This window comes from Pecten maximus, chromosome 7 (genome assembly GCF_902652985.1).
Source record: "Pecten maximus chromosome 7, xPecMax1.1, whole genome shotgun sequence".
Classification (NCBI taxonomy): domain Eukaryota; kingdom Metazoa; phylum Mollusca; class Bivalvia; order Pectinida; family Pectinidae; genus Pecten; species Pecten maximus.
In genome coordinates, this window is record NC_047021.1 from 12,597,978 (window position 1) to 12,625,027 (window position 27,050).

General features: G+C 37.5%; 1 protein-coding gene across 1 annotated transcript; it reads left to right on the top strand.

The window, feature by feature from the left end:
• Window positions 1–26,918, top strand: LOC117331641 (urocanate hydratase-like). Its single transcript, XM_033890469.1, has 21 exons — window positions 1–1,103; window positions 3,043–3,173; window positions 3,507–3,660; window positions 4,072–4,200; window positions 10,295–10,356; window positions 10,565–10,631; window positions 11,303–11,359; window positions 11,750–11,836; window positions 12,068–12,219; window positions 12,547–12,655; window positions 14,729–14,799; window positions 16,011–16,108; window positions 16,455–16,563; window positions 16,838–16,926; window positions 18,561–18,631; window positions 19,306–19,404; window positions 22,126–22,225; window positions 22,922–23,003; window positions 23,917–23,965; window positions 24,171–24,221; window positions 24,642–26,918. The coding sequence occupies exons 1-21, from the start codon at window positions 978–980 to the stop codon at window positions 24,783–24,785; spliced, it is 2,037 nt and encodes a 678-aa protein (XP_033746360.1). The 5' UTR covers window positions 1–977; the 3' UTR covers window positions 24,786–26,918.
• The last annotated feature ends 132 nt before the right edge of the window (window positions 26,919–27,050 follow it).

The following is a 27,050-nucleotide window of genomic DNA, read 5'->3' on the forward strand; positions in this document are numbered from 1 at the left end:
TTTGACCCCCCGATTTTCTACGAGCACACACAATACGGACTAGTGTTTTGAATAGCATACCATATGCAGCTGCTCTTTAAAGTATCTTTCTCCAAACTATTAGCCTGATCAATGATTGGCCGAAGAAATGCACCTCTCCTTTGTTTCCCTGTCTTATGAGTTAGCCATAACCTTGAGTTTGTCTGAGCTTGTACAATTGGCCATAAATCACGCGTGAATTGCTTCCTATATAATTGACCTACAGCTTATAAAGGAACAGGTTTACACAAACATACATGAAATGTCCACAACCTCTCCCAATAACTCCATTGTATCGTTCAAATATTGTTGCTAGCTGAACTTTTAAACATTTTTATCATGAAAATGTTTCTAATATTTTCAACAAACTAACAATGCTCATGACACTAACTCGAGATCTGTACTAAACCTTACGAGTGAATGTGGTTATCTTTAGTCTGGTTCATGACCGAGAATACAAGAGAGATAAAGTATCTTACAGATAAACACAACGGGACAATAAACAGTGACGGAAAAACAGGATAAACACAAGATCGTGACAACAAACAGTGACGGAAAACCAGGATAAAACAAGATCGGGACGTAAAACAGTGACAGGAAACCAGGAAAAACACAAGATCAGGACGTAAAACAGTGATAGGAAACCAAGATAAACACAAGATCGGGACGCCAAACAGTGACGGAAAAACAGGATAAACACAAGATCGGGACAACAAACAGTGACGGAAAACCAGGATATAAGCACAGGATCGCGACACCAAACAGTGACGGAAAAACAGGATCAACACAAGATCGGGACGTCAAACAGTGACGGAAAAACAGGATCAACACAAGATCGGAACGTCAAATTGAAGACTGAAAACCAGGATAAACACAGGATTGGGACGTCAAACAGTGACGGAAAAACAGGATCAACACAAAATTGTGACATCAAACAGTAGACGAAAAACCAGGATAACATGTCTTCGTTGAAAGAAATATGTGAGGGTCTCCCATTGGACCCTCTCCCTCCGAGAAGACCCAGAGACGAGTCCGTGCCCCACGCTCCCGTACGGACCCCCGATCTGTCTCCCGCGGAACAGAGGGTAGGTTTAATGATGTAGATAGTACAGTACAGTATTTACAATTATACATTAGATTAACAATATAGTTACATTATTGTTTTAGTAAATAATACTCTACCGGTATAGTTACTTAGTACATGCACTCTTTCATGTCTGCAGATAACCTTATTACCTTCATCAGAGTATACATATATATATACATACAGCGTCACGTCACCCTAAACACGTACCTCATCATTCGAGACTGCAATTAACATATCACTGAATCACTAGATGACATCAATATAAGTGACTTTAGTGATGTATGGTGGCATTTTCCCATAACTGGAATATTATATACTTTCTCAGGTTTCAATCATTTTACATCTATTTATTCATAATTGTGTTTTTGAGCCCTCTCTCTCTCATCTAAGATCTCGATCAATTCATCGTACACAACCCCTAATTAACTACACCACACCCTTCACCACCAACAGTACCGAACCGCATTAATATACATGTACATGAATTTACCTGTATTTGTTTTTTTAACGTTTTTATGATTTTTATCAACCTACTATAGATTACCTGTTATTTTTTTTGTAAATGACGCCATCATTTCCCCCAGTGGTTGACATAATGACACTCTGCATTTTAATCAAAAAGATATTGTTTCATATCGATCATGTTGAGGTGTAGCTTATTATTCCCTCAAAGATCGGCAGGTGATAAACAATGCTGCTGTCCGTCCGTATTTCCGCCGTTAATTATTCTGTTTACATCACCTTTTCCGGACAATAGGACAAAAACCCATGTTCAAGAGGACCGATCAAACTCAGGAGGACCGATCAAACTCAGGAGGACCGATCAAACTCAAACTTCAGTCGCGGCTTTCAGATCAAAAGTTCTCGCTTGAGATTTCTTTCCGGAGCAAAACGTCAAATTTCAAGGCCATTGTTAACTACAAAACTGGTTTCCGGACAATAGCTCAAGCACAGTATAAAAAAAAATCAAATCGTGGCTCAAGTGAACCGATCAAGTCCAAACTTCACACACCGCTTCATGATTAGGCGTGCTTGATTGGGATTTTTTTTGCCGGTCAAAATGTCAAAGCCCAAGGTTATTACTTCAAATCAAATTTTGGATTCCGCTTCCGGACAATCACTCAAGTTCAAATTGAACCGGCCCACTCAAACTTTGTAGCTACTTCCTTATTTGGACTTTTTGTTTGGGATTTCATTTTGGGCCAAAGGTCAAAGTCACTGACACTATCAATAGAGGATTTGATTATCCCCAATTGCTCATGTTCCCGTGGACCGAATGATAACCTCTAATTCACAGAGTGCTTCTCTATCGATACAGGCTTTTGATACGAAAATTATGGTCAAATATACAGGTCACTGTTTCTAATAATAGAAACTTATGTCCGAATTACCATTTCCTCACAATAACGAAGTTCAAGTAGACTGGTCACAATCAAGATTCACGAACTGCTTTCTTATGGGGAGTGTGTGCTTAGGACTTCTTTACATGTCAAAAGGTCAAATGTCAAGGTTATGGTTACAACAGATAGATAACTGGCTTCCGCCGAATAACTTAAGTTCCTTTATAACGAATATACTCAAAGCTTCACACAGTGGTTTACTACCGACACACCTTGATTGGAATTGCTTTTTGATTCTGCATGAGTGATCAAAATCAAACTTCGCATACGACAGAAGTGCCCCCTCGCAATTGATTTTGAAATCAAGACATCGAAGTTCAGATGTCAAAGTCAATCATTAGAAACCTTTCAAACCCATGTTAAAATATTTGCATTTATACTTATTTTCAATACCAATAAAGAAAAAAAAACAAAAAAACCCAGAAAAAGTAGAAATGAACGAGAAAAAGTAGAAAGGAAAGAATTATATATCCCAAACTAATACATTTGTTTCAATATAAACGTAACTGTCAATTAAATCTGTATTTATTTTGACAGTTAGCATTGGAAAACTCTTTGCGATATTTCCCGTCGAATCTACACGAGACGTTGGCCCCGGAGTTCGCCGAGGAACTACAAACTTATGGGCATATATACATGTACCGATTCCTGCCTCAGATACAGATGAGGTACTTTGGGTATTCAACTTTGAAAGATACGTCAATAGAGTAACATTCACATAATTTGAAATACATATATTTTGCCCGAGTGCATAGCATTTTGTGAACTAATTAACTATGTTTCCTACCACAGGACATTTAATCTACTCTCCGTCGGCGTTCCACTCCGACAAACAATTTTGATGACCGATGTATGCCTATGTTTACTGTTTGTTACTGTCCTACAGTTCGTTTCGATGTTAGCTGTGATGTCATACGTTATGACATATAAGGGTGTTTCTATCAATACGCCACTTGTATCGATTTGTATTGATGGGTAACTATTTCAGTTCTCAATTACAGGGCGTTTCCTATCGGAGAGATACCGGCCAGAAATAGACATGCCGCAGCTATAATGCATATGATTTTAAATAACCTTGATCCCCGAGTGGCTCAGTTCCCACAGGAGTTAGTGACGTATGGTGGAAATGGACAGGTGTTGTCCAATTGGGCACAGGTAGGCCAAGGCTATGTAGGTTATGCTGATGTTTATAAACGTTCGTTTGTGTTTTTTTTTCAAATGATCTATAATCTTTACTCCTTTAATCCTCACTAACAAAAACATCGCTTACAAGTGTGTAAACATCAAATGTGGTGCGTAGGAATATATCAGCCGTACCGGTGCACACATGCGCAATTACTGTAAATGCGCGCAATGACTATTTTCGTTTCTGTTTTTATTTCTTTCCCAATAAAATATGAAAAAGATAATTAAAATTAAAATTTAAAATTAAAAGACAATCATTCACAGTCAAAATAAAACGAGAAACACAAAACTTATCAGTTTTTGTCATATTATGAAAATGAACCGATATCTTTGTTAATTATTCCTTGCTATTTAACAATCAGTTACCTTTTTGTTTGTAAGTTTTGGTTGGTGATGAAATACTTGTCGGAGATGACAGATGACCAGACACTAGTGATGAACTCGGGACATCCACTGGGGCTGTTCCCGAGTAGTACGTCAGCCCCTCGGCTGGTCATCACTAACGGCATGGTAAGTAGGTCCACACAGACAAACCTGGTACCTTAAACTAAAGATGGTAGGTCCACACAGACAAATCTGGTACCGTCAAACTAAAGATGGTAGGTCCACTCAGACAAATCTGGTACCGTCAAACTAAAGATGGTAGGTCCACACAGACAAATCTGGTACCATTAAACTAAAGATGGTAGGTCCACACAGACAAATCTGGTACCGTTAAACTAAAGATGGTAGGTCCACACAGACAAATCTGGTACGGTTAAACTAAAGATGGTAGGTCCACACAGACAAATCTGGTACCGTCAAACCAAAGATGGTAGGTCCACACAGACAAATCTGGTACCGTTAAACTAAAGATGGTAGGTCCACACAGACAAATCTGGTACCGTCAAACTAAAGATGGTAGGTCCACACAGACAAATCTGGTACCGTTAAACTAAAGATGGTAGGTCCACACAGACAAATCTGGTACCGTCAAACTAAAGATGGTAGGTCCACACAGACAAATCTGGTACCATTAAACTAAAGATGGTAGGTCCACACAGACAAATCTGGTACCGTCAAACTAAAGATGGTAGGTCCACACAGACAAATCTGGTACCGTTAAACTAAAGATGGTAGGTCCACACAGACAAATCTGGTACGGTTAAACTAAAGATGGTAGGTCCACACAGACAAATCTGGTACGGTTAAACTAAAGATGGTAGGTCCACTCAGACAAATCTGGTACCTTAAACTAAAGATGGTAGGTCCACACAGACAAATCTGGTACCGTCAAACTAAAGATGGTAGGTCCACACAGACAAATCTGGTACCTTAAACTAAAGATGGTAGGTCCACACAGACAAATCTGGTACCGTCAAACTAAAGATGGTAGGTCCACACAGACAAATCTGGTACCGTTAAACTAAAGATGGTAGGTCCACACAGACAAACCTGGTACCGTCAAACTAAAGATGGTAGGTCCACACAGACAAACCTGGTACCGTCAAACTAAAGATGGTAGGTCCACACAGACAAACCTGGTACCGTCAAACTAAAGATGGTAGGTCCACTTAGACAAATCTGGTACCGTTAAACTAAAGATGGTAGGTCCACACAGACAAATCTGGTACCGTCAAACTAAAGATGGTAGGTCCACTTAGACAAATCTGGTACCGTTAAACTAAAGATGGTAGGTCCACTTAGACAAATCTGGTACCGTTAAACTAAAGATGGTAGGTCCACACAGACAAATCTGGTACCGTTAAACTAAAGATGGTAGGTCCACACAGACAAATCTGGTACCGTTAAACTTAAGATGGTAGGTCCACACAGACAAATCTGGTACCGTTAAACTAAAGATGGTAGGTCCACACAGACAAATCTGGTACCGTTTAAACTAAAGATGGTAGGTCCACTCAGACAAATCTGGTACCGTCAAACTAAAGATGGTAGGTCCACACAGACAAATCTGGTACCGTTAAACCAAAGATGGTAGGTCCACACAGACAAATCTGGTACCATTAAACTAAAGATGGTAGGTCCACACAGACAAATCTGGTACCGTCAAACTAAAGATGGTAGGTCCACACAGACAAATCTGGTACCGTTAAACTAAAGATGGTAGGTCCACACAGACAAATCTGGTACCTTAAACTAAAGATGGTAGGTCCACACAGACAAATCTGGTACCATTAAACTAAAGATGGTAGGTCCACACAGACAAATCTGGTACCTTAAACTAAAGATGGTAGGTCCACACAGACAAATCTGGTACCTTAAACTAAAGATGGTAGGTCCACACAGACAAATCTGGTACGGTTAAACTAAAGATGGTAGGTCCACACAGACAAATCTGGTACCGTCAAACTAAAGATGGTAGGTCCACACAGACAAATCTGGTACCGTCAAACTAAAGATGGTAGGTCCACACAGACAAATCTGGTACGGTTAAACTAAAGATGGTAGGTCCACACAGACAAATCTGGTACCGTTAAACTAAAGATGGTAGGTCCACTCAGACAAATCTGGTACCGTCAAACTAAAGATGGTAGGTCCACACAGACAAATCTGGTACCATCAAACTAAAGATGGTAGGTCCACACAGACAAATCTGGTACCTTAAACTAAAGATGGTAGGTCCACACAGACAAATCTGGTACCGTCAAACTAAAGATGGTAGGTCCACACAGACAAATCTGGTACGGTCAAACTAAAGATGGTAGGTCCACACAGACAAATCTAGCTGGTACGGTTAATCTAAAGATGGTAGGTCCACACAGACAAATCTGGTACCGTCAAACTAAAGATGGTAGGTCCACACAGACAAATCTGGTACCGTCAAACTAAAGATGGTAGGTCCACACAGACAAATCTGGTACCGTTAAACTAAAGATGGTAGGTCCACACAGACAAATCTGGTACCGTCAAACTAAAGATGGTAGGTCCACACAGACAAATCTGGTACCGTTTAAACTTAAGATGGTAGGTCCACACAGACAAATCTGGTACCGTTTAAACTAAAGATGGTAGGTCCACACAGACAAATCTGGTACCGTTTAAACTAAAGATGGTAGGTCCACACAGACAAATCTGGTACGGTTAATCTAAAGATGGTAGGTCCACACAGACAAATCTGGTACCGTCAAACTAAAGATGGTAGGTCCACACAGACAAATCTGGTACCGTCAAACTAAAGATGGTAGGTCCACACAGACAAATCTGGTACCTTAAACTAAAGATGGTAGGTCCACTCAGACAAACCTGGTACCGTCAAACTAAAGATGGTAGGTCCACACAGACAAATCTGGTACCGTTTAAACTAAAGATGGTAGGTCCACACAGACAAATCTGGTACCGTCAAACTAAAGATGGAAGGTCCACACAGACAAATCTGGTACCGTCAAACTAAAGATGGTAGGTCCACACAGACAAATCTGGTACCGTTTAAACTAAAGATGGTAGGTCCACACAGACAAATCTGGTACCGTTTAAACTAAAGATGGTAGGTCCACACAGACAAATCTGGTACGGTTAATCTAAAGATGGTAGGTCCACACAGACAAATCTGGTACCGTCAAACTAAAGATGGTAGGTCCACACAGACAAATCTGGTACCGTCAAACTAAAGATGGTAGGTCCACTCAGACAAATCTGGTACCTTAAACTAAAGATGGTAGGTCCACACAGACAAATCTGGTACCGTCAAACTAAAGATGGTAGGTCCACACAGACAAATCTGGTACCGTCAAACTAAAGATGGTAGGTCCACACAGACAAATCTGGTACCGTTAAACTAAAGATGGTAGGTCCACACAGACAAATCTGGTACCGTCAAACTAAAGATGGTAGGTCCACACAGACAAATCTGGTACCGTTAAACTAAAGATGGTAGGTCCACACAGACAAATCTGGTACCGTTAAACTAAAGATGGTAGGTCCACACAGACAAATCTGGTACCGTCAAACTAAAGATGGTAGGTCCACACAGACAAATCTGGTACCGTTAAACTAAAGATGGTAGGTCCACACAGACAAATCTGGTACCGTCAAACTAAAGATGGTAGGTCCACACAGACAAATCTGGTACCGTTAAACTAAAGATGGTAGGTCCACTCAGACAAATCTGGTACCGTCAAACTAAAGATGGTAGGTCCACACAGACAAATCTGGTACCGTCAAACTAAAGATGGTAGGTCCACTCAGACAAATCTGGTACCGTTAAACTAAAGATGGTAGGTCCACACAGACAAATCTGGTACCGTCAAACTAAAGATGGTAGGTCCACATAGACAAATCTGGTACCTTAAACTAAAGATGGTAGGTCCACACAGACAAATCTGGTACCGTCAAACTAAAGATGGTAGGTCCACATAGACAAATCTGGTACCTTAAACTAAAGATGGTAGGTCCACACAGACAAATCTGGTACCTTAAACTAAAGATGGTAGGTCCACTCAGACAAACCTGGTACCGTCAAACTAAAGATGGTAGGTCCACACAGACAAATCTGGTACCGTCAAAATAAAGATGGTAGGTCCACACAGACAAATCTGGTACCGTCAAACTAAAGATGGTAGGTCCACTCAGACAAATCTGGTACCGTTAAACTAAAGATGGTAGGTCCACACAGACAAATCTGGTACCGTCAAACTAAAGATGGTAGGTCCACATAGACAAATCTGGTACCTTAAACTAAAGATGGTAGGTCCACACAGACAAATCTGGTACCGTCAAAATAAAGATGGTAGGTCCACATAGACAAATCTGGTACCTTAAACTAAAGATGGTAGGTCCACACAGACAAATCTGGTACTGTCAAACTAAAGATGGTAGGTCCACACAGACAAATCTGGTACCGTCAAACTAAAGATGGTAGGTCCACTCAGACAAATCTGGTACGGTTAAACTAAAGATGGTAGGTCCACACAGACAAATCTGGTACCGTCAAACTAAAGATGGTAGGTCCACACAGACAAATCTGGTACCGTCAAACTAAAGATGGTAGGTCCACTCAGACAAATCTGGTACCGTCAAACTAAAGATGGTAGGTCCACACAGACAAATCTGGTACCGTCAAACTAAAGATGGTAGGTCCACACAGACAAATCTGGTACCGTTAAACTAAAGATGGTAGGTCCACACAGACAAATCTAGTACGGTTAAACTAAAGATGGTAGGTCCACACAGACAAATCTGGTACCGTTAAACTAAAGATGGTAGGTCCACACAGACAAATCTGGTACCGTCAAACTAAAGATGGTAGGTCCACACAGACAAATCTGGTACCGTCAAACTAAAGATGGTAGGTCCACACAGACAAATCTGGTACCGTCAAACTAAAGATGGTAGGTCCACACAGACAAATCTGGTACCGTCAAACTAAAGATGGTAGGTCCACACAGACAAATCTGGTACCTTAATCTAAAGATGGTAGGTCCACACAGACAAATCTGGTACCGTCAAACTAAAGATGGTAGGTCCACACAGACAAATCTGGTACCTTAATCTAAAGATGGTAGGTCCACACAGACAAATCTGGTACCGTCAAACTAAAGATGGTAGGTCCACACAGACAAATCTGGTACCGTCAAACTAAAGATGGTAGGTCCACACAGACAAATCTGGTACCTTAATCTAAAGATGGTAGGTCCACACAGACAAATCTGGTACTGTCAAACTAAAGATGGTAGGTCCACACAGACAAATCTGGTACCGTTAAACCAAAGATGGTAGGTCCACACAGACAAATCTGGTACCGTTAAACTAAAGATGGTAGGTCCACACAGACAAATCTGGTACCATCAAACTAAAGATGGTAGGTCCACACAGACAAATCTGGTACGGTTAAACTAAAGATGGTAGGTCCACTCAGACAAATCTGGTACCATTAAACTAAAGATGGTAGGTCCACACAGACAAATCTGGTACGGTCAAACTAAAGATGGTAGGTCCACACAGACAAATCTGGTACCTTAAACTAAAGATGGTAGGTCCACACAGACAAATCTGGTACCGTCAAACTAAAGATGGTAGGTCCACACAGACAAATCTAGTACGGTTAAACTAAAGATGGTAGGTCCACACAGACAAATCTGGTACCGTTAAACTAAAGATGGTAGGTCCACACAGACAAATCTGGTACCGTCAAACTAAAGATGGTAGGTCCACACAGACAAATCTGGTACCGTCAAACTAAAGATGGTAGGTCCACACAGACAAATCTGGTACCTTAAACTAAAGATGGTAGGTCCACACAGACAAATCTGGTACCGTCAAACTAAAGATGGTAGGTCCACTCAGACAAATCTGGTACCTTAATCTAAAGATGGTAGGTCCACACAGACAAATCTGGTACCGTCAAACTAAAGATGGTAGGTCCACTTAGACAAATCTGGTACGGTTAAACTAAAGATGGTAGGTCCACACAGACAAATCTGGTACGGTTAAACTAAAGATGGTAGGTCCACACAGACAAATCTGGTACCGTCAAACTAAAGAAATGACTGTAAAGTGGAAAAAAGTTCCAATACTGATTAGATGATAAGTCCAGACGAATATATTAATTTATTTGATTAGATAAAACGTTTTACAAATATGTTACAATAAACCATTACATTGATAGGTTATACCGAATTACTCGTCAAGGGCGGACTACGAGAAGATGTTCGCATTGGGAGTTACAATGTAAGTTGTGTTTGTTATCCATCAATAAATCCTCAACATAAAATGTCCATTTGATCACAAACAATTCAAAAATCAAACCATTTTTGTTGTGTGTGTGTGTGTGTTTAAGACAAGTTTCACTTTGTTGAAATGCCTCGCTACAATATCATTAAGCCTACGCCACCTTCCCCAGTTTTAAGATATTTCTTCTGTTTGTTATCCGTACTAGGTATGGTCAGATGACAGCCGGTAGCTATTGTTATATTGGGCCACAGGGAATTGTTCACGGTACCACGGTACGTATAACTAAACAGGCCAAACACATATCAATATATCAGTCGTTTAATGTTGGCAAATAGTGCTCAAGCAAGTCTTTTGATTTCTTCGCTTACTTTCATGCCTTGTTTTCTTACTCATCCTAGAATAATGTTTCGAGTATTTCATAGATAAAACAAAGTCACAACTCACAACTTTATGTGATATGGTATCCCTCATGATAATTGGTTGTTAATTACATACAGTTGTGTGTATTCTTTCATTTATTCTTAACTTAGTACAATGTAATATTGTATTACCTTTCTACAATGGACTATTGTAGTATCTTACTACAATGTAATACTGTATTACATTACTACAATGTGATACTGTATTACCTTACTACAAAGTAATACTGTATTACCTTACTACAATGTAATACTGTATTACCTTACTACAATGTAATACTGTATTACCTTACTACAATGTAATACTGTATTACCTTACTACAATGTAATACTGTATTACCTTACTACACTGTAATAATGTATTACCTTACTACGATATTATACTGTATTATCTTACTACAGTGTAATGCTGTATTTCCTTCCTACAATGTAATACTGTATTACCTTACTACAAAGCAATACTACATTACCTTACTTCAGTGTAATTCTTATTGATATTCACTTAATGTGTAACATATTTGTAGCTAACCATACTTAATGCTGCCAGAAAACACCTGGGTGTCACGGACATGGCCGGAAAGGTAAACCAGACATTGGATTAAACTTAAAGAATTGTATATATTCCTTTGGTAGATCATGTTGAATGCCACTCGGGGAAAAAGGAAAATATTTTTTGCTATATTTAATGAGAGAAACTTCACATCACTCAATGTCAAATTTACTCCTACATCTATGTCTCTACTGTCATGTTACCCCATAATTAATTATTAAGATATATATGTACATGTAGATGCATTTTTCTTTTGAATTCAAATTTATTAATTGATTTATACAGTACTGAAAGTAATTCATTTTGATGTCTTTTCTCAGTCACCGTATTTAGATAAACACTTGAATCCTTTTGTCTTTTAAGATATAACAAAATCATACATGATGGTTGAGATACATGGATAGTTATATAACTGTTCCAGGTGTTTGTGACCTCTGGCCTAGGTGGAATGAGTGGGGCTCAACCAAAGGCTGCTACTATCTGTGGTTGTATTGGACTTGTGGCAGAGGTATCAATTTAAAAAAAAAATCTGTTTTTGTTAAGTTGCGAAAAAGACAATAATTTATGATTATACCATTATCGTATTGTTGTTAAAGTTTTATATTCAACACTTTCCGCGTGGTCGATAAAAATGAATAATGTTAAGTGCAAATACACACACATACACACATATGTACACCCACAGAACTATTGTCAGGGATGGTAAATATGTAATTAGGCTGTTTGATTCTGTCAACAGGTGAGCAGGGAGGCGTTGGACAAACGACATAAACAAGGATGGCTGATGCAAGTCACTGACAGTTTAGACGAATGCATGACAATCATTCGTCAGGCGCGGAAGCAAAAGAGAACATTGAGTCTAGGGTACCATGGAAATATAGTGGATGTTTGGTAACTGCAATTTATTATTAATTTCTTCAAAGATACATCATGATACTTCCTGAATATTGAAAACAGCCTAAGCACCACTATGAATTCGTATCATTAAAGCGATAGAAATAGCATGAGCCCAATTGGCAACGAAACAGTGCAATGTTCGTACAGTTATCTCTTATAAATGATATAGCTTACCAGTATTCCTATTTAGCAAATGGGTTCTACTTATATGTTGTTGTTTTTTTTTTATCTAAATATGAATAGCCCAACAAAAAGAATTAATTAATAAAATGAAAGTTTATTTTCCAGATAATTATACGCATATTGTTTATGAATTAATAGGGAGAGATTTGTTTATGAATACGAGAGTACTGGAGATATGTTGGTGGAACTGGGATCAGATCAAACCTCCTGCCACAACCCCTACCTCGGCGGATACTACCCGGTACAGGTATGGTCATTAATCCGGAAGTACTGCCCTGTACAGGTATGGTCATTAATCAGGAAGCTCTAACCGGTACATGTATTGTCGTTTATCCAGAACGAAACCTAACGATTGGCGAAGAGATGTAGGCGGTAAACGAGTAATTACATCATGTAGTTGACAGAGACAAAATCTAACAAACCAGTAGCTAACTATAGCTTGTAGAACACTGACTATAGTCAGTTAAACGAAACCTAACAATAGATGGAGTCATGTAGACAATAAACCAGTTACTTACTGATCTATTACACACTCCAATAATATCATATATTTATTACATGTATGGTGTTCGATCTACCATTGCACACGTTTCTACCATAATTACGCCACGACGAAGTATATCTGTTACGTGTATCCATGGATTAAAACAGCTGTCTTGATTGATGTATTACATCGACCCATCTTCCTGTTAAATCAATTGACCTAGTCAAACTGTTTCTTATGTTTGCATCTTGCGGTATGTTTGACGATATCTTAGTTATATTGTATATACATTTACACGTAGGCAGACCCTTGCTGCGATGGACGACGGACGGTCAATGTCTGACAGATGACAGTCGTAAGAGCTAGGATTCCCTTCCATTGCCGTTAGTGTTGCAAAACAATGATCCTCGAAAATGCTACAAGTATCGGATATCTTTTAACTTTGCAGTAATATCTAGTATAATTAAACATTTATAATGCATTTTAGCAATGTGTTAGCCTACCGTCACATCTTGAAATCTTTAAAATTTAAAGAGAGCAGTGTAGGCAAGGTACATGTATGAATATTCGTCCTAAGTAGACACGTCCTCGGCGCTATATAGTGAGACGCATTTAATTGATAATCCACTTATCCCTATATCCAGATCGATTTTTGTTTTTCGAAAGTCTATCCCTGTGGTTTAAATTATTCTTGTGAAATATGGGGGAGGTCTAAATGTGCAATAATAGAAAGGATTCATTTGGAATTTTGTAAAAGTATACTTGTCAAGAAATCTACCTGTAATGCTATGGTTTATGTTGAATTAGGTCGATTGCCATTGGCAAATGAGCACATATTTAGGATGATAAAATATTGGTTTAAGTTGTTAAGTCATGATAATTGTATCTAGAATGAAGTTTACAGATTTTTGTTACTAGAAACAGAAAAAGTTTGTCCGAAATCTAACAGGTTAGTGTTTGTAAATCAGAAACTTTTTGAACTGGGATTTGGTTTTATATGGGTGAGACATACTCCTTCCGACATCAGTTTATTACCTTTGATCAAACAGCGTCTAGAGGGTCAGGCTAAGCTAACCATATTTAATTCTTTAAATATTTCTAGTAAATGTGATTTATATAAGTATCTAATAGACAATGTCACTTTACAAAATTATTTAACCAAGTCATTACATAAACAACATAGAATTGCAATTACTAAGCTACATTTGTCTGCACATAATCTTGCTACAGAAGTTGGTAGAAGTATAAACATTGTTAGGAATAATAAACTTTGTAACAGCTGTACACAAAACGAAGTTGAGGATGAATTTCACTTTTTACTTATATGTCCTAAGTATTCAGAATTAAGGAAGAGATTTATTAGAAAATATTATTGGTAAAATCATCGGTCTTTAAAGTTTTAAATTTACTGAATTCAAGTAAAATAAAGGAACTGCATATATTAGGTAAATTCATTGTACATGCAAATAAACAGAGAACGATGTGATATGTGTTTAATTATATTGCAAATTTATTGATAGTACACTATATATGTTTTAAAAGTGGTAAGATGATTCGATACAAGTAATAAATATCACCATACATATGTGTAACGATGTAGATTGTTCTTTATATTATGTACCTTATGTAATATGTATATCATGCATGTTAATGTTGATCTCCATATGTTATCCTTTGTATTTTGTACAATATGAAGTATTATGTTTTTTACAAAACTGATTGGCTGTCAAGCCAAAGGTAATAAAAGATCTCGTAATTATTTCAGAGCATATTAGTATCATTAAAACTGTTCTGTAGTAAAATTTGGACATTTAAATACATTATCTTTTGTTGTAGGTTTCCTACGAGGAATCATTAACACTAATGCACGAAGACCCTATACGATTCAAAAATCTTGTTCAGGAAAGGTATTCGTTTTAGATACCAGCTCTGTATGCTAATACACAGGAGTTTTAACAATGAATCTGGCAGATTAATTTGATACGAGTATTACATTATGTAATGTGCATACCGCTATAGAAATAAAGAAACCACAAAGCTATCTTCTTGGCCAATTTTGCGATCTGGGAAAACTGATCTACTGTCTCTTGTTTGACCTTGTACGACCTTATATTTTAGATCATTAAGGCCACTGGTTGACCATGACCTTGTGTTAATGAGAATTAATGAGATATTTTATGACCTTGTGTTGGTGGACCGTTAAGACATTATATGACCTTGTGTTGGTGGACCGTTAAGACATTATTTGATATTGTGTTGCTAGATCGTTAAGACATTAAATGACATTGTGTTGGTAGACCGATCAGACATTAAGTGACCTTGTATTGGTGGACCTTAAAGACATTAAGTGACCTTGTGTTGGTGGACCGTTAAGACATTAAATGACCTTGTGTTGGTGGACCGTTAAGACATTAAATGACCTTGTGTCGGTGGACCGTTAGGACATTATATGACCTTGTGTAGGTGGACCTTTAAGACATTAAGTGACCTTGTGTTGGTAGACCTTAAAGACACTATATGACCTTGTGTTAGTGGACCGTTAAGACATTAAATGACCTTGTGTCGGTGGACCGTTAGGACATTATATGACCTTGTGTCGGTGGACCGTTAGGACATTATATGACCTTGTGTCGGTGGACCTTTAAGACATTAAGTGACCTTGTGTTGGTGGACCTTTAAGTCATTAAGTGACCTTGTTGGTGGACCGTTAAGACATTATACAACCTTATGTTGGTGGACCGTTAAGACATTATATGACCTTGTGTCGGTGGACCGTTAAGACATTATATGACCTTGCGTTGATGGACCATTAAGACATTATATGACCTTGTGTTGGTAGACCGATCAGACATTAAGTGACCTTGTGTCGGTGGACCGTTAAGATATTACATGTACATGTATATATGTCGTGTGTATTTAACTGTTAAGACATGGTGTTTATGGATATGAAAGATCGTCAATTTAAGACATTATACAGGGTATGGACAAGAGTTGATGAGTTGTTAAACGTGATTATTATAACCTTGTTCGTTTAGGACTGTTACTACTGCTAATTGTTCCTGTGTAATATTGCATGTATATCTATATTGTGTTGATGGACCGTTATAAACCATTTCAGCCTTCGAAGACACATTGCTGCTGTAAACAAGCTTTCCGATAGAGGAATGTTTTTCTGGGATTATGGGAATGCCTTCTTATTGGAGGCCGACAGGGCAGGTATACCTGTCTTCTATTTCCAAAGAAACAATAGAAACAGTTTATCATAATTGTTGTGACATGTAATTGTTTATACCTTATACTACGTTGTAACGTCAGACACGTATCTTTTTGCACATGTGTATTTTTAGTTGGACTTGCACCTTTGACCTATTCATGAAGATTCCCAAAAGAGAGTTATATTTTCCCTAGAACTGTTTCAATGTCCCACATTATATCACTCGATCGATCCTCAAATGTTATAAACAACACACAAGTTTGAAAGGAACGACATCTTGAGCTAGAACCTGGTTTTTTCTGTACACTATTTTTGTCTGGGAAACGTGTTTTTGGTTCTTCATTTTAGGAGCTGATGTTGGTCGACAGCAGGGACTGAACGGGACATTGTTTAGATACCCTTCCTACGTTCAGGATATCATGGGCGACATATTTTCCCTAGGGTTTGGGCCATTCAGGTATATGTTATCTACCAAAATCGACAATATCTCATAGCCTCGTTAATTTATCCTCTGACCACGTGTGGTATATGCACCAGCGGTTGAAAACCTTCGTATTTAATATTATCATTCAAATGTTGTAATTGATTCATGCTGTTAGTTCTGGCTCAAGTAATGGTTCTACTCTACAGAAGTGTATCTCTAATCGCCTGTGAGATTATTTTTGTAAAAATATCAATATCATATTATAAACAACACACGAATTCAGTAACTATAAGAATTACACTTACAGATGGGTGTGTACATCTGGCGACCCGTCTGACCTTGAAAAAACTGACGAAATAACAACATCAGTACTGGAGGACATCATCAACAAAGGAGGTATGTTGGAGTAGCTAGGATACACTATCATCAACAATGGGGTATGTCAGAGTAGCTAGGATACACTATCATCAACAATGGGGTATGTCAGAGTAGCTAGGATACACTATCATCAACAATGGGGGCATGTCAGAGTAGCTAGGATACACTATCATCAACAAAGGGGGTATGTAGCTAGGATACACTATCATCAACAAAGGGGGTATGTCAGAGTAGCTAGGATACACTATCATCAACAAAGGGGTATGTCAGAGTAGCTAGGATACACTATCATCAACAAAGGGGGGTATGTCAGAGTAGCTAGGATACACTATCATCAACAATGGGGGCATGTCAGAGTAGCTAGGATACACTATCATCAACAAAGGGGGTATGTAGCTAGGATACACTATCATCAACAAAGGAGGTATGTCAGAGTAGCTAGGATACACTATCATCAACAATGGGGTATGTCAGAGTAGCTAGGATACACTATCATCAACAATGGGAGTATGTCAGAGTAGCTAGGGTACACTATCATCAACAAAGGGGGTATGTCAGAGTAGCTAGGATACATTATCATCAACAAAGGGGGGTAAGTCAGAGTAACTAGGATACATTATCATCAACAAAAGGGGTATGTCAGAGTAGCTAGGATACACTATCATCAACAAAAGGGGTATGTCAGAGTAGCTAGGATACACTATCATCAACAAAGGGAGTATGTCAGAGTAACGAGGATACACTATCATCATTAACTGGGGTATGTCAGAGTAGCTAGGAAACATTATCATCAACAATGGGGGTATGTCAGAGTAGCTAGGATACACTATCATCAACAATGGGGGCATGTCAGAGTAGCTAGGATACACTATCATCAACAAAGGGGGGTATGTCAGAGTAGGTAGGATACATTATCATCAACAAAGGGGGGGGGGGGGTATGTCAGAGTAGCTAGGATACACTATCATCAACCTTGGTGGGGGGGGGGGGGTGGGGGGGGGGGGGTATGTCAGAGTAGCTAGGATACACTATCATCAACAAAGGGGGGTATGTCGGAGTAGCTAGGATACACTATCATCAACAGTGGGAGTATGACAGAGTAGCTAGGATACACTATCATCAACAATGGGAGTATGTCAGAGTAGCTAGGGTACACTATCATCAACAATGGGGTATGTCAGAGTAGCTAGGATACACTATCATCAACAAAGGGGGTATGTCAGAGTAGCTAGGATACACTATCATCAACAAAGGGGGTATGTAGCTAGGATACACTATCATCAACAATGGGGGTATGTCAGAGTAGCTAGGATACACTATCATCAACAAAGGGGGTATGTCAGAGTAGCTAGGATACACTATCATCAACAATGGGGGTATGTAGCTAGGATACACTATCATCAACAATGGGGGCATGTCAGAGTAGCTTGGATACACTATGCTAATCATCAACAAATGAGGCATAGAAGAGTAGCTAGGATACACTGTATAATCAACAAAGGGTAATTTAAATGTCACTGTATTGATAGCACCTATGTATATATTTACTAATCACATGAAAAACTAATACGGTACTGTAGAAATAATTCGATGTGGTTTCTTGACAATTTTATGATACAAGTATTTCTCATGAATACATTTTCTTTTTTCAGTTCCAGAAGGAATCAAACAACAATACAATGATAATATTAGATGGATCAAGGAGGCGAAAAACAACAGATTGGTAATACAAATTAAGAGGCCAACTATCTCGTTATCATTTATAAAAAAAAACCAGATTGGTAATACAAATCTAGAGGCCCAATATCTCGTTATCATTTATAAAAAAAAAACCAATATAATGGTAATACAAATTTCGAGGCCAACTATTTGGCTCCTATCAATATCTCGTTCTCATTAATAAAAGAACAAAAGATTGGTAACATCTAGAGGCCATCTATCTCGTTCTCATTAATAAAAAAACAATATAATGGTAAATACAAATCTAGCGGCCATCTATCTCGTTCTCATCAATAAAAAACAACATATTGGTAATGCAAATCTAGAGGGCATCTATCTCTCTCATCAATAGAAAAATAACACATTTTTAATGAGATAACGTCATAACCACTGACTGATAAATAATGTTTGATTAAAAAAAAATATGTCTCAAGATTATATTCAAAACATTTACCTGTTAGTGACTCCACCACCTCTGTGTATACAACACTGGTACATTGAGTGAAGAGGATGACCCCGGTTACATCAAAGTTCCTTCCTTTGCATTTCATAGGAATGATTACACAATTTAGCGAAACAATCTTAGTTATTGAATCTTCCATAAATTCTGTACTGATTTCGTAAAGTAAAGGGATATTGATGATGCCCCAGATAAATGTATGATTTTAATTTCGCTAGGTTGTTGGCTCCCAGGCGCGAATTTTGTACTCCGACCAGAAGGGTAGGATAGCAGTAGCAACAGCTTTTAACGACGCGGTGGCTGACGGGAAACTTAAGGTACAGTGTACAATAACATAATACTGAACATAATATTATAATAAATATGTTATTTATCCTTTTATCTACACCTCAATATTTAAATTGTTGTATAACTCCTCTTATATCGGAGATCAGGTTCCATTTAGAAACATCGTGGGATTTTCAACGGTTGACCTAGTGATCCCTTGTTCCTTGGACGTGGACAACATTCTGGAATACATCAAAACGTTTTCCGAAGATTTTTTGGCAATCGTGCGACTGTCATACTTGACGGTACATATATCTTTATTCCTGAAATTCTGGTCACAAACTCCAGATAATCTACAACTGTAGCGAGACGCATGTTATCAAGGCCATCGTAAGAATAGTAGCAGCTTGTCTCAATGGAATCATAGGGACTCATATATGTTAGAACACCGAAGCGAGACGCAAAGGATATGGCGCTTGCTGACAAAATGAAAGCGCGCCTTGGTCTTCAACGTGTGAAAGATGAGTCAGGTCGTGCCAGAAAGGCCAAGTCACTATTTTGTCAAACCAGATGCGACTGCGGATAGTTGTGACTTTCCGAAGTTAGACATGGAAAATATCACTGGTAGCTGGCTACATCAATGAGCACTTCCGTGACGATGTCGACACGCACGGGACATTGTACGATGTCAATTGTAAGTTTGGATCCGGCATGGCAGCTCCGACACTATTAATCCCATAGAGGATTATTATTGCCAGTGTCCTGCTGGACAGAGAATTATGGGGTATGCGCCCACGTAGCCAGTATCCTATACTATTTAGGAGACTACATGCATTTGAAGCCTTTGCACCTAGAATTCAAAAGGTGGAAGACAAACCTCAGGTAATGTAGATTGTTATGTAGCTATACCAACTGTTATCTTCCGGGTAATAGGTATGGTCCACTTGGACAATTAGAACTAGGATGTAGACCAACACTGACACGACCAATCAGATTCTAGGACGGGGAAGTCATATTAGATTACAGATTAGGTGGTTTCATGTGTACACCTAACATCAATCTATCATGCGTCAGTCCCTGTGTACCAATAAAACAAAGTATAAACATTTTATTTCAGTTCACTTTACAATATTTCAATGCAATCATATTTTCCCACTGTGCTCGTTTGACTTTTAAAAAGTACATAGCAATATTGTCAATACATTTTATTAACTTGCACAAATCTCATAAATACCATTCTTTGGCAATTTATCTTATTCTGTTTGAATAAGTTTAGAACATAATTACGAATGGACTGCAATAGGAAGTTGTATTTTTGATCTTCAGAAAAATTTGCTTAATGTAAAAAGAGCATGCTGTTACTCAAAATCCATCAGAATTTTTCTCCTGCTCCTAGTGTATTCAAAAATGCAATTTCTTCCTTGGTATATATGATATCTAAAAAGCATACTTTTTTCACAAAAAAATGGGGCTATTATTCTTGAGTATGTACATGTTTGGACTTAAATGCCTATCCTATTTGTAAATATAGGACTACCGAGGCTACCAATAGCACAGACAAGCCATTTTGAAACCCCACCTTAACCAGTACTCATGAAAGAAGTACGAAGTCATGAATAAATCGTCATTAATCGTCATTAAAACATACTTTTGGAATACACTGCCTTTGAAGTCACCAATCGGAATACAATGCCGTTGAAGCTACCAATCGGAATACAATGCCTTTGAAGAGATAGATTGGAATATAATGCCGTTGAAGCCACAGATTGGAATACAATGACATTGAAGCCAGATTGGAATACAATGACATTGAAGCCAAATATTGGAATACAATGACATTGAAGCCACAGATTGGAATATAATGCCATTGAAGCCAGATTGGAATACAATGACATTGAAGCCAAAGATTGGAATACAATGACATTGAAGTCACAGATTGGAATATAATGACATTGAAGCCACAGATTGGAATACAATGACATTGAAGTCACAGATTGGAATATAATGCCATTGAAGCCACAGATTGGAATACAATGACATTGAAGTCACAGATTGGAATATAATGCCATTGAAGCCACAGATTGGAATACAATGACATTGAAGCCAGATTGGAATACAATGACATTGAAGCCAAATATTGGAATATAATGCCATTGAAGCCAAAGATTGGAATACAATGACATTGAAGCCACAGATTGGACTACAATGACATTGAAGCCACAGATTGGAATATTATGCCATCGAAGCCACAGATTGGAATACAATGACATTGAAGCCACAGATTGGAATACAATGACATTGAAGCCACAGATTGGAATATTATGCCATTGAAGCCAGAAATTGGAATACAATGACATTGAAGCCACAGATTGGAATATTATGCCATTGAAGCCAAAGATTGGAATATAATGCCATTGAAGCCAAAGATTGGAATACAATGCCATTGAAGCCAAAGATTGGAATACAATGACATTGAAGCCACAGATTGGACTACAATGACATTGAAGCCACAGATTGGAATATTATGCCATCGAAGCCACAGATTGGAATACAATGACATTGAAGCCACAGATTGGAATACAATGACATTGAAGCCACAGATTGGAATATTATGCCATTGAAGCCAGAAATTGGAATACAATGACATTGAAGCCACAGATTGGAATATTATGCCATTGAAGCCAAAGATTCCATTTAAATAAATAAGTACATGTACACGTAAACGAATAAACATAAGTATACGGACGTATATGATTTAATACATATAACAGGGCCCAGTGGTGTTGAGTCGAGATCATCATGATGTCAGTGGGACAGACAGCCCGTTCCGGGAAACGTCCAACATCTCCGATGGATCAGCATTTACAGCAGGTATGGCAATTAATCAAACAGTATGAAACGCGTTCTTACAAAATCCATTACCAAGCGGTTCCTGTCTGCATCAGAGTTTCGCGTCCGCTTTGAGTAAAACATGGAAACACGTTTCTATACAATATCACCTGATGTTGATGGCATTCCGACCAATATTTTAGCAAGTTAGTTTTTCGTTAAAGAAACAATGAGCTTGTCCCGAAAACAAATATATTTATTCAAAACTATTGCGTAAAGGTTAAACTTTAGTTTTTATACAGTGCATGCATTTATTTCAAATTCATAAAATCGTGAAGAAATGAAAGCAATCTTTAACATTTACTTTTTCACTTCACTCCGCATTATTAAAACTACTAAACTACGATCACGTCATTTCCCGATGAAAATTTTGGGTCGCGTGTTTCTGTTCTGACCGGCGCGTGAATACATTGATTTATACCGCTTCAGACTTCGATTTTGCAAATTTTGTAACATTGGTATACACATATAAAAATCAATTACGAGTACATGTATATCTATATGTGTAGTTTGTCCTTGTCGTTTATTTGCTTCAATATGCGTTGAAAATAATATCCCACGTTAACTTTAGAATGTATTATTATGAATAAGTGAGTAATGAAAACTCATTTTATACACGCAATGTATTGTGTAATATCTTACGAAGTCATTGTTTGCCATCCATTCTTTTTTTAACAGACATGGCAGTGCAGAACGCGATCGGGGATGCTTTCCGAGGGGCTACATGGGTAGCTCTTCACAATGGCGGTGGAGTGGGTTGGTGAGTAAATAATCATGTCAATATATATTAACTTTCAATGATTATTCCTACTTCCTTGTAACAAATCTTATCAAATTAGCTTATTAAATTGTTATTGTTTTTAAGACGGTAGTAAGAATTATATTGTTGAATGTAAATATATGTGACGACAGTAAGAACTATTTATAGAATGATTAATTACTTGGTATGTAAGAGTGGATGCCTTTTTCCTTCAATGTATATACTATGTTATCCATTCAGTTGTAAAAATCAAACTTAAATTGAATTGAATTTAGATGTCGTTCATTGACAGTTTCTAATTCATGAAATATTTTCTTCGTGTTGTTAAGTATGAATGTGAATTTTTTTTCGTATATCACGTTTGATAAACGTCGTGCACTTCACACATAAGTGAACGCTTCACTGTCCATTGGTCCGATGAAGGTGGTCGAGAGTTTAGTCACCGAAAAGTCAAATTAAAAGTCCATTACAGGTTGTCATGTAAGAAAGTCTTTTCAGTTTCAACTTCCATTTAAAGATGCTACATCGCCGTCAGCGTAAACACTACTTAATAATGCAGAGCACTCAGGCTATAGAAACATATCTAATTAACACCATCAAATAAAAAAAGAGTCCCCAACAGTCCCCGATACCGATTTGGACTTTTAACTTTCCTTATACACTTCCCATTGCTACATTTGTAAATTGATATAAATATACGTGTCAGCTGCGCGCGTTTTCTGTACAAATTAAACTTCCAATGCATATTGAAAGGATAGTTTAATGCCTTTATGTTTGAATATTGTGTTCTTTCGTACTGCATGTACATCACGTACATCAGATCGCCGGTGATAAAAATGGTTATGGTCACCTCTGCTTTCCTAAAGTGTCTGTGCATATGTTGAGACCAACGATTGTATTCTTTCTTTAACAGGGGCGAAGTGATCAACGGTGGATTTGGTCTTGTGTTGGACGGATCAGAGGTATGGAATCATCATATTCGGCCATTAATATCGTAATATTGATTTTAAAATATCGAAACTGACAAAAGAATAAGCTAAATCCGTAATCATAACTCATTATCAATCGGTTCACGCTCATTAGGATATTCATGATGACTGAAGACATCACAGAAAATATCTCCTGGTATAAATTCTGTATGGATAAACATATTTGTTTGTACCTTAGGATGCTAGACAGCGAGCAAAACGTATGCTGGCGTGGGATGTATCCAATGGTGTAAGTATTTTCACAAAGACCAATGTACTGACGTGCAATAGTTCGAAACATAGCTTATGCGTATATTTAAGGAAAATCAAACGCATTATGTAATACATATGGTTATACAAGTAGTGGGGCTACTCATGGTGATGTCATGAAGGAGGGTAGTGAGAGCGGTATGCTTCCCCGTGGTGTTGATAGCTACAATACATTGTAGGTTTGTTAAATGTAGTTAACATGCGATTGTGTTCACTTTTAGAGGATTATAATTGATCAGGGACTCTATATATATGTGCATTCGTGTAAAGGTATCTGCAAAGTATTCCAAGTAACACGAACAAAAACTGGGGGCAATTCCCTACAAAAGTACATCAACACATTGCCAAATGAATTCTGGTTAATAATGAACGATGCACTGTTGAAACTCTTCTACTTTAGGTGGCGAGGCGGTGCTGGTCCGGCAATAACCGAGCGGAAGAGACCATTTGTCGGACTATGGATGACAATCCTAAGTTGAAGGTCACTTTACCTAACCATGTAGAGGACAAAACAATCCTTGATAAAGCTCTCGGTAACGCGTGATGTCGGTCATGTGTTTTATTTCCTTCCAATAACCAATAGCGTTTGTCTGGGACGGTGTAAGCAATAAAATGACTCGATAATGTATCACTATCCAAATGCACAACCCATAAATCACCAATGCCTCTTGCAAAACAGAATATTAAACGGCCAATCATCAGTATTTGAGTCCTACAATGTATGACGAAAGCATTTTTTTGGCCGAGTACAGCAATCAAAGATATAAAACTACCAAAATCTAAAAGACTTTAAAAATATACATTCGCAGTGAGGACCATATGCATTGGTTTATGGCACGCTAAACTGTAGAATTATATATATATAATATTTAAGGGAAAACGGTCTGACCCAAAGGGAAATAAAATTTACAAAATATAGTGAACATTTGTTTGCCATTACGTGACGTGATACTTCAGGTTAAATGATTTGACCTTAACGCAAGATAAAATTAACACTTAAGGTCAAATCATTTGTGACGTTCAGGTTGACGAAATAATATTTGCCTTTAAGGTCAAATCTTTTTTCCTTATATGTACTCAGTATTATTTTACACTTTGGCATGTCATATTGGTTAATGCCTCATATCGGTATTTTGCAAAAACAATTTATAATTTGCATGTAAATATATGTACATTAGTCTAGTATTAATCTCACTTCACCTGATTGGTAATCATTGTTTTTGCATTTCTGTATTTATATGTACATGGATGGTATTTTATGTTTTTATTAATATTTCACTGTGAAACGAGATATGGAATAGACACAAAAAATACTACAATACAATAAAATGTGTGACGGAATCATCTTATGCCAAACATGTACTATGGAGTCATCAAGAAATAACAAAATGTCAAATTTTACTTTCTTCAGTTTTCGTCTCCACATCTAGATTTGCATTTATTTTCCAATGACAGCATCATTTCAAAATCTTTGTGTATAACGGGTGGCAAGCAATGATCTCCAACATCTTCAACATCCTACTGTACATGTATGTATACAAGTAGCTCAATTTAAGTACATATTCTTGTTTGGAAAGGCAATATTGAAAAATGCATTTTTGAGAGATCTGGTTCTGTATGAAGGAGAAAATTATTCATTTATGTTTCACTGTGACGATATTGTCCAATCAATTTATGATTTCTCATTTTGGAAAAATTTCAATTTTTTTGTGGATGTAAAGTTAAATACACTGCCATACTTAAGTTCCTTGACATTTACAGAATAGTTCGAAATTCAGTTTATCTTGATTAATATTTGAATCTTGTAATTTCTTAATATAGACTTTAAAGTCGATATGGATAATGATCTTCAAATCCTCAAATGGAATATTTTGGCAATATTAAGTCATTTTAAAAAAATTGTTAAATTGAGAGCATATTTCCAGAGATTAAAACAATATTTTGAAGGGGTTATAGAGCATGTTATGATATATTTTAACAAAGATTTGTATGCCTTTTTAGAATATAGGTCCCTCCCTTAACCCCATCTTCGCTAGTCAAGGCTTCCGATTACCTTACACTCCAGTGTAACGTAATCAGAAACCTTGGCTAGTGAATAGAGTGTAAGGTAATCAGAAACCTCGGCTAGTGAATAGAGTGTAACGTAATCAGAAACCTTGGCTAGTGAATAGAGTGTAACGTAATCAGAAACCTTGGCTAGTGAATAGAGTGTAAGGTAATCAGAAACCTTGGCTAGTGAATAGAGTGTAACGTAATCAGAAACCTTGGCTAGTGAATAGAGTGTAACGTAATCAGAAACCTTGGCTAGTGAATAGAGTGTAACGTAATCAGAAACCTTGGCTAGCGAAGATGCCTCAACCCTCCCTGAAATTCATCGAGGTGGGTTATTTGCATGAACATTTTCATTATCACTGAAAAATATGTAATCTTAGAGAATTTCAGAAGTAAATTTTGATGCACTTGTAATACTTACCGAGTTTAAAGTGTGTGCATTACTATTATGGATAGCAGTGCATGTGTTCTCTAATACTATCTTCCGTCGATTACTTTCAGGCGTTGGTAATCTTAATTTTGTATTCTTGTCATGTCCCTTTTGGGTTTTTTTCAACAGTCTTAAAAAACTGTATAATATCCGATTCAGCTGTTGAAAGGTAATAAATTATATGCACTGTATTTACACTTCTAGTTGTTATTTCATATTGTTCTTTTCAATTTGTTTTGTATACACACAATGTATTAAACAGAGAATAAATATACAATGTAACCTTCAATGATAGGATAATGGGTATCAATTCACTCTTATGTTTTT

Coding starts and splice junctions, on each gene's coding strand:
- LOC117331641 (XM_033890469.1), top strand. CDS start 978: ATGTCTTCGTTGAAAGAAATATGTGAGGGTCTCCCATTGGACCCTCTC. Junction 1,104..3,042: donor TGTCTCCCGCGGAACAGAGG/GTAGGTTTAATG, acceptor TTATTTTGACAG/TTAGCATTGGAAAACTCTTT. Junction 19,405..22,125: donor TGGCTGACGGGAAACTTAAG/GTACAGTGTACA, acceptor TACATATAACAG/GGCCCAGTGGTGTTGAGTCG.